General features: G+C 30.8%; 1 protein-coding gene across 8 annotated transcripts in view; it reads left to right on the forward strand.

The window, feature by feature from the left end:
* The first annotated feature begins 202 nt into the window (after window positions 1-202).
* Window positions 203-16,291, forward strand: part of LOC135950094 (uncharacterized) — a 140,674-nt gene continuing 124,585 nt past the window's right edge. For 6 of the 8 annotated variants that reach the window (XM_065499610.1, XM_065499641.1, XM_065499658.1 and 3 more), the window contains exon 1: window positions 5,196-5,437. In XM_065499610.1, the coding sequence (XP_065355682.1) occupies window positions 5,381-5,437 (57 nt within the window). In that variant the 5' untranslated portion in view covers window positions 5,196-5,380. Of the gene's footprint in view, window positions 632-5,195; window positions 5,438-16,291 lie in introns of those variants that run through there. The other 2 variants (XM_065499617.1, XM_065499633.1) reach the window with 1 other exon arrangement.

Raw genomic sequence — 16,291 nt, forward strand, 5'->3', positions numbered from 1 at the left:
ATGTTATAAATTAATTTGCTAAAGGTGCTGCCATCTTTTGTTATTATATTAAAGTACAAAATTTCACATCAGTTAGCTTTCATATATAAATGGCCAATGAAAGACTACCGAAAGTGTTCATTCCTTGAATGCACTTGTACTTTAACTTTCCAACCACTCCTTCATTCAATTCGACTGCAAAGAAATGAAAACAGCAAGAAAATTTATACTACAACAGCCACTAAAATCAAATGGCCAACAAACAAAACGTTAACTTCACACAGAGCACAAAATTGTTCAGTCGTGTTCGTCTAATCGTCGTGATAAGTTGTTAAGAAATCAAAAGAAATAAAAAGCTAAATTCACTTCTAACGAGCGCGTCTGACAGAGAAAAAAAAGTATTGGAAAATTTTTTTCACAAGAAAAATTTTCACAAATCACTTTTGCAAATAATTTCAAACCCAAAAAAAGAAAAGAAAAAAATATAAGAAAAACCCCAAAAAAATTAATAGTAAAATTAAAAGTTTTTTTTGGACTCCTAAAAGCACAAGAAATTTTCCAATTTTTTTCCCCTTTCAACGAAGTAATAATAATTAAATAATTAATAATAAAGCTGTTATAAAAGAGAAGAAAAAATTATAAGAAAATAACGGTATATATATGTAGATGTATATTGTATATATATATAGATGATAAACGTTAAGTGTATTGGTGTATGAGTGTGGATTTGTGTGTTAAATGTTAATTGAACAATTTTTTCAACTTGCCTTCGTCTTTTTAACAAACGAAGGAAAAGAAACCTTTGAAAAAGAATTAATACATTTTTTTTGTCAAGCATACTTTAGGGATGAAAAACTGTTAAAAATTTTAAATTACATATTATGAAAATTGGCTTATTTAATGCATAAATTATTAATATTTTCTTTTAAAAATTAGTATGATTTTTATGCTTTTTCTATAAGTGTAAGTGTGTGTATATTATGTACAAGGAGAAAAATTTTCTTTTTTAGTATATTTTTTTACCATGTGTGAGATCACCACTTTTGATGGTTAAATTTTACGTAGGCACTGTGTTGCCAGATAAGGGGATATTATTTGTTCAAGGAAATTGCTAATTAAATGTTAAGGATTTTTAAGGAAATCTATATTAATTTTATAAGATAATAAATGTTTTAAAATTAAGTAACAACTTTAAGTGTAAAATTGTGAAAATTATTTATGTAAACGTTAAATCTTTGAAATATGTAAGAAGTTAATATTTGGAGAAAAGTGTCACCTGATTACTAGAAATTTGATACTCGAAAATTTAAGTTACAGCCTTGAGACTTCTATGATTTGATATCGAACGAAGTCTTTCGAGTAATATTAAAAATTGTTTTTTATAATACAAGTTACCTGATTAAATACTAGATATTTTATAATCATACTAGATACATTTTTATTATTAACCACTCAGTTTTTTACTAAAGAAGAATTCCACAGTTTAAAATTTGCAAGGAAAATTAAGCCAGGAACCATTATGTTTCAAACAGTACCGCTCTATGCCTAATTTTTTGTTCCTGTGTAGGAAAAAAAAAACATATTTTCTTATTAATATTTTATTATTATGTACATTAACATTAAAAATATTTTTTTAAAAAAAGTACCAAAAAGATTGATCAATTTAAAAAAAGTGCCAAAATCCATTTGAAATTTTTTCAAAGGACTTCAATTTAAATTAAGTTCTGGCATATGGTACAAAAAAGTAACAAAATTCTTGTTTCACTCGTTTTATAACTCTTAAAAGTACAAAAATCAAAAAGTACCTAAAGTTGAATTTTTGGTGATAGCTTTATTAGTTCCGGAGATATAGAGATTTTCCCATTCTTATCCCCTTAAAATTCGTATGTATTTCCAAAAAACCTTTCATAGTGGATTTACACATGGGAGAGGTGCCTACATACAAAATATCAAGACATAAAATTTTTCAATAGTTCACGAATGGACCGAAATGATCTAATGCTGTGTTTTAGCTATCTGAAACCATCTCCATAAAATTGCTTTTCTAATGAAACCGGTTTGGAGCTTATCGGTTGGATGGTCGGAATCTATAAATTCTAATCCATAACATACCTTAATTTTTCAATGTTATATTAACATTTGGTAGATGCTCCCTTCATTTTAATTACCTCCTTGCATCTGCTTTGCATATGTCCAACAAGATTAGCACAGGTTTCCGGGGATTTTTTGCTTTCTGGATTTTTTGGCACATATCGTCTTTGTTTTTACTCTTTTATAACCTTATTTTATTTTTAAGAACCCCCCACAAATGCTCAATGGGGTTTAAGTCCGGAGACTGGGAGGGTCAATCTAGCAGAAGAACTTTATTCTCTTGAAACCGTAACTTAGCAAGCCTAGAGGTGTGCTTCGGGTCGTTATTTCCTCTTCGGCAAATGATAGTATGTATTTGATTCTTAAGTATCCCTACAATATACTGCAAACATTTTTTCATTAATCTAAAAGATTGGACCGATACCAGATGACGAAAAATAGCACCAAATCAGTATGGAACCTCCATGAAGGTATTTTTTGTGTGCCTAGAGTCAAATTCTTTATTTTTTGTTCTTCGCACAAACATTTTACCATCAGGCCCAAACAAATTAATTTTGGTTTCATCCGAACACAATACATTTTTCCAATTTTCCCGACGGAAAATAACTGGCTTTTTATATTAATAAAGGTACTTTTCTTGGTCTTCGTCCCTTTAATCCAGCTTGTAACTGATGTAAATAAATCAAGTTTGATTTCACTCGATGACTTAAAAGAATTTTTTTTCTGAGTTCTTACTATAAGTTGAGGTTTTTCTCTTTCTTCCTCGAGTTTCATGATATTTTGATTAACTTTATTTTTGCAACATTTTAATATTTCTGCAATTTCACGAATAGTTTTTCCGTCTTTTTTTAAGCTCGGAATAAAATTTTTCTGAGCTTGAGTAGTGTGAACACCTCGACACATTTTTAAACAATAATTAAAATAATATGAATTCAGAAGTAAAATCGAATTAGAAGAATTATTGTTTACCGTTTTTTTTTTAAAAACAAACACAAACTGCGAAGAGATTTGCTTGTCTTCAGATACACCCAGAATATCTGGCGGGAATCGAAACCGCAACCTTCAGATTGACAGTCCAGCACACTACTGTCTAGTCTATCGGGGCACTCATAATTTCATAATATCTTTTTATTTAGAGTACAAATTTAAAATACAAGTTCAGACATTTGATCACATTCGTCAAACACATATTTTTTGGAGTCATTTGGACAATTCCATTTAAATTTTCGAAAACTCTCGATTTTAGTTTTTGAAAAAAAAATTACAATAGATGTTGGATTTTATTGCTTTAAGATACATTTGAAAGATAATTAAACAATTTTTGTTTTCCAAAGGTTTATTCATAATGCAAATGCTATTTTCGGATATTCTTTTTTAACTTTATTTATTTATTGAATCTGCCTAATTTTCTTAGGCCTAACAATAAGTATTTAAGTCTTATAATCAAATTAAAACTCTAAAGAGAACATAGATTTACAAATGGGAATCATTTTAGCGGGGTGGTAGATGGGCTCTACGAAGCCTTGATCGCGTTTAGCTCTGTGCGAGAAGTTTTACAATAACGTTATCACGTGGATGTTCTCATTTCCTATGTATTTTTGATTGATGTTCTCCACAGTTAGATTCCATATGTCTGCTCATCTTTTGAGGCCCAGAAGGAATCAAGCCTCTAGGATACTCTGTTCCAAAATGAAACGTATCCCAGAGAGAGCGAAACAAATAGTAGTCGGGCGGGCACGGTCTGGATTATACTTCGTAGTATCGTAATGGATCCATTTTTCATTGCAAGTAATGATTCGGTGCAAAAATATTTTTTTTATAGCGTTCAAACAGCATTCCACAGAAGCAAAATTGTTTTTCAAGGTCTCTTGGCTTCAATTTGTATGGTACCCAATTTTCCTGCTTTTGGATGAATCCTGCTGCTTGCAAACATTTTGAAATTGCTGCTTGAGTAGCAAACAAATTGAGATTTACAACAATCTTCATGACTGGTCTGGGCGATATTTCTCATCTGTGTCAATATCACCACTTTTGAACCGTACAAACCATCTCTCGCACGTTGAAACTCGTGGAACACATTCACCATAAGCTATGGTGAGCAATCGGTGTGCTTCAGCAGACTTGTGTTCAAATTAAAGATTTAAAGCAAAACTTCCCGCATATGACGATTTGTTGGTACAATTTTCGAAATTATAAATTTTTTTTATTTTTTTTTTAAATTTTTAACATTACCCAAAAGTACATCTGGAAATTGCATTTCAATTTGTCTAAAGAAGACATAATTATCTTTGCATATTAAAACAATAAAATCCGACATCATGTTCATAAGTTATTCGTTTAAATATACAGTACATGTAAATTTTCTTGATTTTTATAAAATTTTAAATCGTGAATAAAATCGAAATTAAAAAAATAAATAAAAATGGACTAGAGTTAAAATCTGCTTATTGTTTTTTTTTTTTAATTTTTATTATACTGATGTTAAATTCCTTGTCAAATTGTCTACATTTTTGTTTGGAATATAAAAATCCTCCTAAGTCTGGCAACTTTTCTTATACAAACGCACACAAAACGACATTTGCGTTTAGTTGCGTTACGATTTAACAAGGTAACCGACAAAAACTTTTAAATAACACTTCGGTTCGGCGTTGACACATACACGCACACATACATTTCTATTTTCGTGTATTTTGTTTTAGTTTTTGCTCTTCAAAAAATATATGTAAAAATAAATTTGTTTATAGAAAAAAATAATGTTAATCTCCCTAAAGTATGCTTTGATTTTTTGTTAATTGTTGTTGTATTGTATATAAACGTTATATCCCTTAAAATATACTACATATATGCATTTTGTTTAATTATACTTTAACGACTTTTTTTTGTATTGTACATTTTAGTTAATTATTGAAAAAGCTTCCCAAATACTTAATAATTTTACCTACCGCAAACATGTGTTAAATATCCAGTCTCTATTATTAAATTAATTTAATCAATTTTGTTAAGAATTTAACGACAGAAATACGAAAGCTTAAGAGAGTGCTAGAAAGAGCGTACGACTGTGAGCGAAAGAGTTTTCAAATATAAATAATAAAAAGAAGAACAAAAAACCGTTGCTTAAATAAATGTTAATTGTTGTTGTTATTTGTTGTTTAACTCTGTGTGCAAAAGAATAGAAAAGAAACATCCAACAGAAAAAAAATAAAATTAATTAAACAAAAATAATTACAAAACCTCCCATTCAATTGTTTGTTATTGTTGTTTTCTTCAATTTAATTCAGTTTTCGTTGAGCAGAAATTGAAACGTTTCCTTATGATCGGCTCATTTTGGAATTTGTGTAGAGCGTGCCCATCAATGCCGGTTGACAAGGTGAGTACAAACCATCACACAAATAATACCTAGTATTTAAGCAGCCAAATTATTAAGCCATAAACTCCTTTTTTTAGCCATAAATATTTTGTATTTCTTTGTAAATTTTTCTTGTTCTTGTTCGTTTTGACAAAAAAAAAAACAATTCTACCGTTATGTTTTGTTGTTTTTTTTTATTAAGCAGGCCATTGGGTCATAATACTACTACTGCCACTGCTGTTCGTCGTTCTAGTAGCTGCAATTGTTGTTGCTGATGTTGTGTGTTGTTATAAGTGATTTCATACTGCAGTATTTTTTTGTTTTTTATTTCCAAAAGCCTAAAAAGCCTTTATACACAACAAAAACTTGAAAAAAAAAATAAATATACCTACAATTGCAGTTGTGTTGTTAGACATGTTAAAACATGCTGTTGGTTTTTGTTTTGTTGTTATTTTTGTTTTTTCTGTTGTATGGCTAAGGATAATAAGGTCGTTATATAAACTTCTATACTAATAAATTTTCCAAACAAACATTTAGACAAATTAACTTAACACTACCTAGAAAAATGTAATACAAAAAAAATTATAAACACACTGGCTGTGAAAAAAGGGTTGTTTTTCCCCCAACAGTTCAATCGCCTAAAAGTAGGCAGAGTTTTTTATGTTTTGTGTAACTTTTTTTTTAAATTCAAAACTACTTGACTTGTTTTTTTTCTTCTTTTTCTGTAAGTGTGATGAGTGTGTTTGCTGTTTTCATGAATCAAACGCCTGAAATTAGGCTGAATTTTTATCAAAGCAATATAACAATAGGGAATATAAAAATATCTAAAGTACAAACGCCTAAAAGTATGCATAAAAAAATTGGCAAAGAAATGTTTTACCCATAGGTATACTATACTACATACATTGATGTGCGGTTTATCAAAGGAGGAAGTTTTTTCTTAAAACCCATTTACAAATATTTTGAAATATGTACCTACATATGTATGTAAATACATACATTTATGCATTTAAACTTTTATAAACATTTTCACACTGATACAAAAATATTTTTTTTTAGATATTTCAAACTTTACCAACAATTTTGTGCTTCTGTATAGAAAAAATCAAACATGTTTGCATATTTTTCAAATTTATATTAATTGGGTCAAAGGACACAAAACAAATTTTACATTATTAATGATTTTTTTAAAACTTTTTTCAAACTCCCAAATGTGGAAATTTTAAAAAATCAGAACAAAATAACATTAGAAATAACTTACTTACTAACTTCAAATCGATATACATAAGTATTTCGATTCCTATACCTGACCCAGCGAAACACCGGGATACGTCTAACTTTTTTTTTACCGATATAACTTTTCCCGGTGGGCAGAACCCCCGCCGATCACTGACCCCTACTATTTGCAGCATAGTGTAATTGATCTTAGAAATATCTTTAAATGTCGGTATCGTGATAAATTTAAGTTCATATAAGTTTTATACTGATGGTAATTTCTGTGATGATTTGAGCATGATCACAATTTCTCGTGCTTATAAATAAGTTTGAACTATTTGTATTGAGATAAAATAAATCAGAATTCTCTTTAAAAAATATTGCAGGAATAGGTTCATAATTGGTAACTCTTGAATGTAAAGGCTTACCACAAAAACTGACCTAATAGACCAATGAGAGAGAATGCTGCCGAATCCTTCAATGCATTGTATGGAGACTACAACTGGAGGATCTTGAGAACGCCGACGATAAGTCATGAAAGCTGTAATACCTCTCACAATTATCAACGAAAGCTGGACTGAATATTAATATAGACAAGACAAGGGCTTTAAAAATATTTAGAATACTTTAGATCTTTCCTGATAAACGATGAAATTCTGGAAGATGTCGGCTCATTCTGTTATTACTGACACTGGGGGCTCAAGCATAGATATTTCTAACCAACTACAGAAGTCCCCTCAATCATTCGGTCAGTTCGGCAAAGTGAGGAAATCATCAATAATTTCGCTCCCTATAAAAATAAATATTTTTAACTCCAACGTAAAATCAACACTGCTTTATGGCTGCGAGTCCTGGAACGCTAATACGAAAGACATCAAATCATACTACGAATACTACATGTTTTTTGGTCTCAAATCGTCTCGAGCAAAAACTTGTGACATGAAAGATATCAAATACCAATATCCGATGAAATTTGAAAACGTGTGTGGAATTGGATCGGATATACTCTCCATAAAGAAACATTAGATATTGCTAAAAATGCTATTGAGTGGTAGCCACAAGGAAGCCGAAGACAGGATCCTGCTTGTAGTGTATCATATAGACAGGCATGCTTAACTTTACTTTTAAGCTGTTAATTGATCGTTTCGTTTTCATGGAAGGAGAGCGAGGAGTACAGACAAGTTTCTATCATATTTTTGTTCAAAATATCCTTCATATTATTATCTGTATGACAGTGATAAACGTGCTAATATAAGTTTAACAGGAGACACAAAAACACGTTCTAAAACCCGTTGGTTTTAAATATTTTGAAATCATTCAATGCATACTTATTCGGTATGATTTATAATGAAAAATAATCACAGTTTAGAAGAAGATCGTTAGCGACTTAAAGGTCCTATTTTGGGACTTAGCACATTTTCTATTTATTATTTGTTTGTTTATTTTTTTAGTGAACTTATCACATTTTCTTATAAAATTTTGTCTTTATTTTTATTTTTATACCCTACACCACCATAGTGGGGAGGGTATAATGCGTTTGTTCAGATATTTGTAACGCCCAAAAATATTAGTGTAACACCCACCTTAAATTATACCGATCGACTTAGAATCACTTTCTGAGTCCGTCCGTCCGTCTAGTCGGCTGGCTGTCCATGTAAACCTTGTGCGCAGAGTACAGGTCGCAATTTTGAAGATATTTCGATCAAATTTGGCCTATTGAAACTGACTGAAATCGGTCCATTATTTCACCAAGCCCCCATACAAATGTCCTTCCGAAATTGGACTTTATCGGTCATAAATGTTTAATTTATAAATGTATCTCCACAAATTGCGCTCCAAATAAGTTTTATATATACAAAATTCATGTCACCAAATTTTGTTACGATCAGTCCATAATTAGTCATAGCTCCCATATAGACCCGCTTTCGAAAATCACTTTAACGTGCATAAATCGCTTAAAAATGTTGGTATACTCACAAAATTCAACATAGTAAACTTTCATATAGACACAAATCACACGACCTAATTTCATGGTGATCGGTCCATAATTGGTCATAGCCCCCACATAAGGCCCACTTCCGAAAATCACTCAGAAATATAAATTATTGAAATTTTAAAAGAAAAATGTTTTTGTATTATATGGTGGGGATTGACCGACCATACTTTCTTACTTGTTATCTTCATCATTGTAACTCTTTTATTAAGTTTAATGCATAGAGAAACATAGAGCGGAAACTAGAAAAAAATTCAACAACAAGATTACTCAAAATGATCAGATATACGAATGTTGTTTTTGTTTTCACATAGTTTTTTTTTACTTTGGCAGCAGAGATTCTGATCTATGTGTATTTATATGTATATGGGTTATGATCAAAATGATCCAATATTTTCTTAAAAAATTTACGTTTTTTGGCTGAAATTTAATGAATAAGCCAATAATTAAATCATGTTTGAAGTAGTTCGACTCAATTCCATTAGACTGAGATAATAATTTTGCAATTTTGACCAAATAAAATGGACTTAGCACGTTTGCATTCCAAAACATGGACTTAGTTATTTTAACACTTGCAATGATAGGACCGCATGTCCAAACTAGTCATCACATTGGATTCACATACCGATTACATAACTACTAGCTACCTAACTGGTAACTTGATCAGCTAAAAAACTAGTTATTTTACCATGTACGGTTGCTAATTGACCTCAAAATATCAGTAAAAAGTTATCCCATAGACAGTTACTACTAAAGTCTAAAGTCCAGTGACTACAATCTAGGTTACTAAGAGACAATAAAGTGACAAATCCCTTCACACTAGGTTACATGAGATGTCAGTATACTTAAGCAAAAACAAAATAAACTATATGAGAATTATATCAATACAATTTATATAAAACCTGTTTGTGCCAATTACACATAAAAAGTGCAGTACAAAATAAACGTTTAAAGTGACTACACTTTAGATTACTTATAGACACAAAAGTGTCTAAATGAATTTCAAAAATATCTGATTATACTTCAGAAATTTTCAATCGTATTTCAGATATTCTATTTTATACCACTATTTGAACTATGTTTATTGTTTTGTCATAAAATAATACTTTTTTTGTTTAAAACACAACAACAACTATTATAATATATTAGGACATTATGACAATATGACTAATAGCAGACCGTGTGAATACCTCAATTATAACTACTACTAAATACAACACAACCATTCCATAATATTGAGATTTTATATTAAAAAAATTTCAAAATTTTTTTAAATTTAAATTTTTTTTTAATATTTAGTGAAAATTTTTTTTTTTTAATTTATTAATGAAAAAATTTCATGAAAATTTTTTTTTTTTAAATTTAAATTTTTTTTTTTTAATATTTAATGAAAATTTTTTTTTCTAAAAAAAAATTTCGGTTAAAAAATATTTTTCTCAATTTTGACCCATTGTAGGTCCGACTTACTATGCCTTTGAAAGAGTCTTTGAATTATCTATCATTAGATATCCATATTGTCTATACTAAGGACTTGGTAATACAGATATAGCTCAAAAATCGAGGCTGTCCTGGGTTTTTTCCTTATATCTCAGCCATTTGTAGGCCGATTTTCTCGATTTTAAATAGCAACCGATCTTTTCATCAACATTTTAATACTTAACCCAAAATTCTTTAATGAAATATACTAGGAATGTGAATTGAAAGAAATTCTGATTTAAAATTTAAATAAAACAAGTAAGACTTCGGTTTTGCCATCAATACTGGCAAAGTTTTTTTATATTTTTTGATCCAAAACTTTTTACCGGTTTAACCTATATTGTTTATTTTTAGACACTTATGTTAGCTATTAGTAAGAATTATTTGTGACAAATTTCTATCGTATTTGAATTATTTTTAAAACGGACTTTATGATTATACGATTTCTGAACAAGGTCCTTTTCTCGATTTTCCTACATATTTTCAAATTTAAAATAACTATAAATCATATAATAATCAAATAAGAAAATTTTCACAATAGCTTTTGTAATCACAATATAAAGTCAATTCATTAACAAAATAAAAGTGTTCTTTTATAAAACCTTATTTTTTTTTAAAAAAATACTGAGGAATTTTAAAGTACGTTTAGTAAAGCAAAAAAAATCTTTTACAAATTCAAAGCCTACCGTCATCTGGTTTCTAACAAACAAAACACATTGCCTACTTTTAGGTGTGCTTTCAATTGAATTCATTCACACATACGATGGATGCTAATTTATAAAATTACTATTGATTTTCTATTTTAGGTTTAATTTTATTTTATAGCCAAGAAAACAAGAAAAAGGTTCTATATATTAGTTTGCTCTGCACAATAAAGAAATTTTCTTTAATGACGCATCCTATTTGTTTTGCTTCTTTTAGAATTTTTTTTTCTTCTTTTTTCGCATAAAAATACTACTACAGCTACAACTTTACGCAATTTCTTAGGGGTTTTATGCTAACAAGAAAACAAGTCATTAAATAAACTGACATTTCTATGAAAAAAAAGAAGAGTTGGCAAAAAATTTCAGATATATGAGTATAAAGGAAAAAAATATATAAAACGCCAGCAAAAATAACAACAACGAACAAGTGGATTTTTATACTTAAACAATGAGTAAAAGAAATACAAAAATCAATAACATATGATAGAGTGGTATTCAATTGCAAAATACTATGGAAAAGTATGAAATGAAAATACAGAAAAAAAGCAACAACAACAACAATATAATGAGTTTTTAAAGCAAATGACAGCAACAACAACTACAGTATTATAAAAGTACATTGAGAAATAAAAAAGGAAATAGAAGAAAGACTAAACAGAAAACCTGCGACAAGTGGTGGCAAGTTAAATAAAGAAAATTATACAAAATAGCCAAGAACAGAGCATGTAATATAAAGAGCGAGTGATAGAGAGAATGAGAAATTGAAAACAACACCCTGTAAATGTGAAAAGAGACAATGGAAAAGAGAATACAGCTAATTTATGTTAAAGCCTGAAACTAGGCAAGGGAAATTAAACAAAATGAATGCTTTTCCTTATTATGTATTAACTGGAAATGCATAACGGTATATATAGTAAGCAAAAGGAAGTGAGCGAGAGAGAAAGAGAGAGAGAGAGCGGCAGTGTTAAAGTATAAGTGAGAGTGTTAACAAACCCTTGTAAATGAGCGTAGAGTTCATTTATACTATACAACGAACTCAAAAAGTATTCCGCATGTGATTCCAAAAAGGTCTTACGACTGAAAGAAAAAAAAACACATTTTCTTACCGTATGACTGGAGCCGGCTTTTGACTGTTTGCTGTTAGTGGTTTGAGTTGGTGATGGCTTAAAGTATTGTATATAACAAACTAAAATCACACTGCAAACACAATAACAACAAATAACCCAGTACAAGAAAAAATAAGGAATAAAAAGGATAATATACACCATGTAAAGAGAAGGACATCAAAAAGTTTTATGAATATGTGTGTGTGTCAGTATACTGTGCTGTATGGTTGGCTGGTTAAGTTGTAATATGATTACTATTACATCAGCATGTTGGCAAAACCTTATTACTTAACAACCAACCATCCAACCTTTAACGTTGGTCGTTTCTGTCCACAAGCTTGCTACATATTAATGACTGATTTCCATGTAGAACTTAGAAAGACATAGTTTAGTGGTGGCACAGAAAAATATCATGCATTTTAATTTTATTACAAAAATGCCGGTAATAAATATTTTTCTCTACTTTTGTAGGACACTCGCCAGTCTGTATTTATTTAGCCAACATATGCTTTAAATATCAAATATACTACTAATAAATTAAAATGAAAATAAAACACACAACAACAAAAAATCTTTTCAAACATGACTCATCAATTGAAAAAAAAAACATTTCCCGTTTTAGATTAAATGAAGGGAGGTTTTTCTTTACTCTTTTTATTTTTTATTTATTTTTTTTGTAAAAAGGAGTTTAAAGCAACTAGAAGAAGTTATTTTTGTAGTAAAGAATATCACACAATTTTTGGCTTCCGGCTGTTTTGTTGTTTTAAAAAGTTTTCTTTATTTCTTATAATATTCTGGAAAAAAGGTCAGACAAAAATAAGAAATTTCTAGGAAATATAATAGATAAAATGCAAAAAATAAACTGGAAAATATGTTAACCAAGACAAGAAAACAATTTTGATATGTATACTAGACATTGAGGCTGATTGCAAGGAGAAACAAAAGTCTAAGAGCACATCGTGCTAAAATTATACCAATTTTTGATATCCGGAATTGGTACCACATCAGCTCTGAAGTTTGAGGTTATGTTAACAGAGGAAAAAATATATTTTTTCAGTTTTTGCTATTCGTTTTTAGTTGTGTAACAAATTCCTAATGCTATATTATCTTCTTTTTATTAACATAGAAAATATTTGCAAAATATATGGGAAATTAAAACTTTCCCAGACCATTGTGTATCTCAGATCATTGAAATAATAGTGTTTTCTTTTGTGAGAAAAATGTTAGAGACTTTCGACCTCTAGTATATTTTTTATGAAGATCTCAGTCTAAAATGACGGTTCAAAAACATAAAGCTGCATTGGCCTGGGAGTTTTGTTCCACGCCCTAGCTCAGTTGCACTCCCTAGCTCAGCTTAGCTAATACCTTGTCGGGTGACTAAGAGTTCCGGGACATGATGCAATTTTTTGCTCTTGGAACTATGAAAATTGGTTATGGGAGGGAGAATAGAGGGAGTATTACTTGTGGATATTCGATTCGAATTTTCCTATATTGAAAGTGACAGGTAAGACTTCAGGAGGAAGCTTATTCCACATACGAACAGTACGGCTAAATAACGAATTTTCCCTGTAATGTGTTGTGTGATCCACGGTCCAGTCGACATGATATTTATTGATGAGCCCTTGCCGAAGAACGTGTGTTCAGTAGAGCACATACCATTGCGGTATCGATAGAACAGTGAAACACAACCCACATTGCGACGAAGTTCCAGTGAGTCAATAGAGCTGCATACCCTACTGTCACCGATACCCTCTCTTGTACGCGGTCGAGTAACTACAAAATAGAATTCGAAGCACCGACCCATACACGAGATGGAGCGAAGTATTTCCTACACCGTTTTAGAAAATCAAGGCACTTGAATGCTTCTTTCGATATTTAAAAAACGTGTTTTGTCCAATGGACATCGAATACTCTGAATACTCATGCCTAGAACATCAAGAGCTTCTGATTCCTTAATATTTACACCACCCATAAATACAGATGGAGCAAAATTATCTGTTGTGCGTTTGTGTGTTAACAACACTGAGATTTGCGTGCATTAAAATGGATTCTATTAGCACAATCCCATTCAGAGATTGTAACAAGATCTTGATTAAGCGTATCATTCATGTTTTGCCTCATTGCCCAATCTCCGACAGGCTTGTTCTATAATTGAATGAATATGAATGGCAAATGTTGCTGTTATCTACAAAAGAGTAGATAGGGTCGTTTAGAAATTTTAGAAATAGAGTAGGAGAAAGGACGAAGCCTTGCAGTACCTTTGAATTTATCTTCAACTCGTTTGATGAGATTCCATCTATAACAACTCGTATAGTGCGATCTCAGAGAAAGCTCGATATAAATCGGGAGAAGTTATTACCGACAACAAAAGCAATTAGTTAGGAAAAGAACATGGCTCAGGGCTCTCTTGGTTCTTGATAGAAATTCGATTAGACTTCTCATAGGTATACTTACCGGGCTATTTATGATTGTACGTATGTATGTCAAAACAGATTGGCCACGTAACAACTAGAGTCTGACAAAGAAGAGGAACGATGCATAGGGAGACAGAATAAACATTTTTGGAAATAAATCAGAATTTCTAAATGGCTGCTCTTATTGACATAGCGGATGAGTATTCAAGCGGATAGCGGACGCCAAAGACCCCTCAGGAGCAGCTCTGTGAGGTATCAAATTTGGGAAACCCAGACATGCAAGTTTCAAAATGTTGATAGGTAGGTCGTCAGATGTACACGCAGAGAAAAAATATAATTGGGCATGGTTACTGTAACCATTTCAATATTGTTACAAGTTTTTAACTATATTATAGTCACAGTAACCATTTACATGATTGTGGTAACCATAATATGGTTAATTTACGATTCACATGATTGTATCAACCATATATATGGTTACCAACGACATGAGGTTCCAATGGACGGCGTGATTACCAACTTTATTTTAGGCCAAATAGAGTTGATAATCACGCTAAAAGAAATATGAGCCGATGATGTGCCAGCATCCAAACAGTGAATTGTTCGGGAAGCATAGGATGCTCTTGAAGCTCGTGTGGAATGGTATCGTCCCAAATTCGAAAACTTTGTTTGTTGATGTACCCATTCATCTAGAAATGCAGCTCACCATTAAATGGCGAATCGCGCGGAACGTTGCCCGAACAGAACACCCATTTTGATAACACAATTTTATAATTTGCACATTTGGTAAAACAAACTAAAAAAATGACAGCCAATTCTACAGATGTAGCTACAACAGTATTGCCGCTATCAACTGTCAAAGTTCGGAAGTCCATATTGGAAGACCTTTGTATCCACTTTTTGTTTAGTTTTTGGATTTTCTAATAAATGAGTGGATTTGAATACAAATTTGCACGATTGAGAGCCAAGGCCTTGCATACTCGCTTCTGTTAGAGGTTTTATAGAAGGCCTTCATAAGAAGTCATATTAGAAGGTCTTCCGTTGAAGGCCTGTAAAGGAGCTGAACTTATATTAAAAGGCTTACAAATGAAAGCCTGATTGGAAGCAAGCCTTTAAAAAGGCTTATAAGGGAAAATATTCTTAATGAATTCAGCATTAAACTTAAAGAATGGACTAAAAATAATCTACTCCAATTTTTCATGTGTATGATGTTTTTCCAGAACATCTTCTGGGAGAAAGCGGAGTGGAATGAGTATCGAATCTTATGGAAAATGTAGTCAGGTCTTTTAGAAGGAATACAAAGTGAAGCCCTAGAAATTTTCCCGCAATGATGTCATGCTAAGCATGTTTGAAGTACAACTTGCATTTAAGTTAGAAATAGTAAAAGTTAACTTTAAGGGTATCTTTTTCTATAGCTTAAAGTTAACTTTTACTATTAGGAACTTAAAGGCAAGTTGTAATAATGGCCCTAAGACTTATTATGTTAAAACATTAAAGTTCTTGAAAGATGCTGTAATACAGATGTAAAGGGGTATGTTATTAATAAATTGTTTAATAAACATTTATTAATGGACCACTGAATTATCCCACCACCCTAGTATATAACTTTTGTAACATTCGTATAAAAAACTATTGTATTTTTTCACAAAATTTCATTCGAAAACAAAAATTAATAGCTCTGTTAAATGTTTTTCTCTCGTGTGAAAATGAAATGCGACACCAAACGTATTAAAAGGATCAAAAGGGAGAACAAAAAAAACGTACATAAATATTCCGCAAATTAAAAGTGTTTTTTACACGAAACAAAGGCGATTTACCAAAAACACTTTGAACCAAACACCCACCCCAACTCAATTCCTGATTATACTTGGCACTTGCTGATTTTTTTTCACAAAACAAAAGAGCAAGTGCACTAATGTGTTTTTTTAGTATATATTTTTATAAAATTTTCTATGAAAATATGCAAA

Source organism: Calliphora vicina, chromosome 1, assembly GCF_958450345.1.
Source record: "Calliphora vicina chromosome 1, idCalVici1.1, whole genome shotgun sequence".
NCBI classification, from domain to species: domain Eukaryota; kingdom Metazoa; phylum Arthropoda; class Insecta; order Diptera; family Calliphoridae; genus Calliphora; species Calliphora vicina.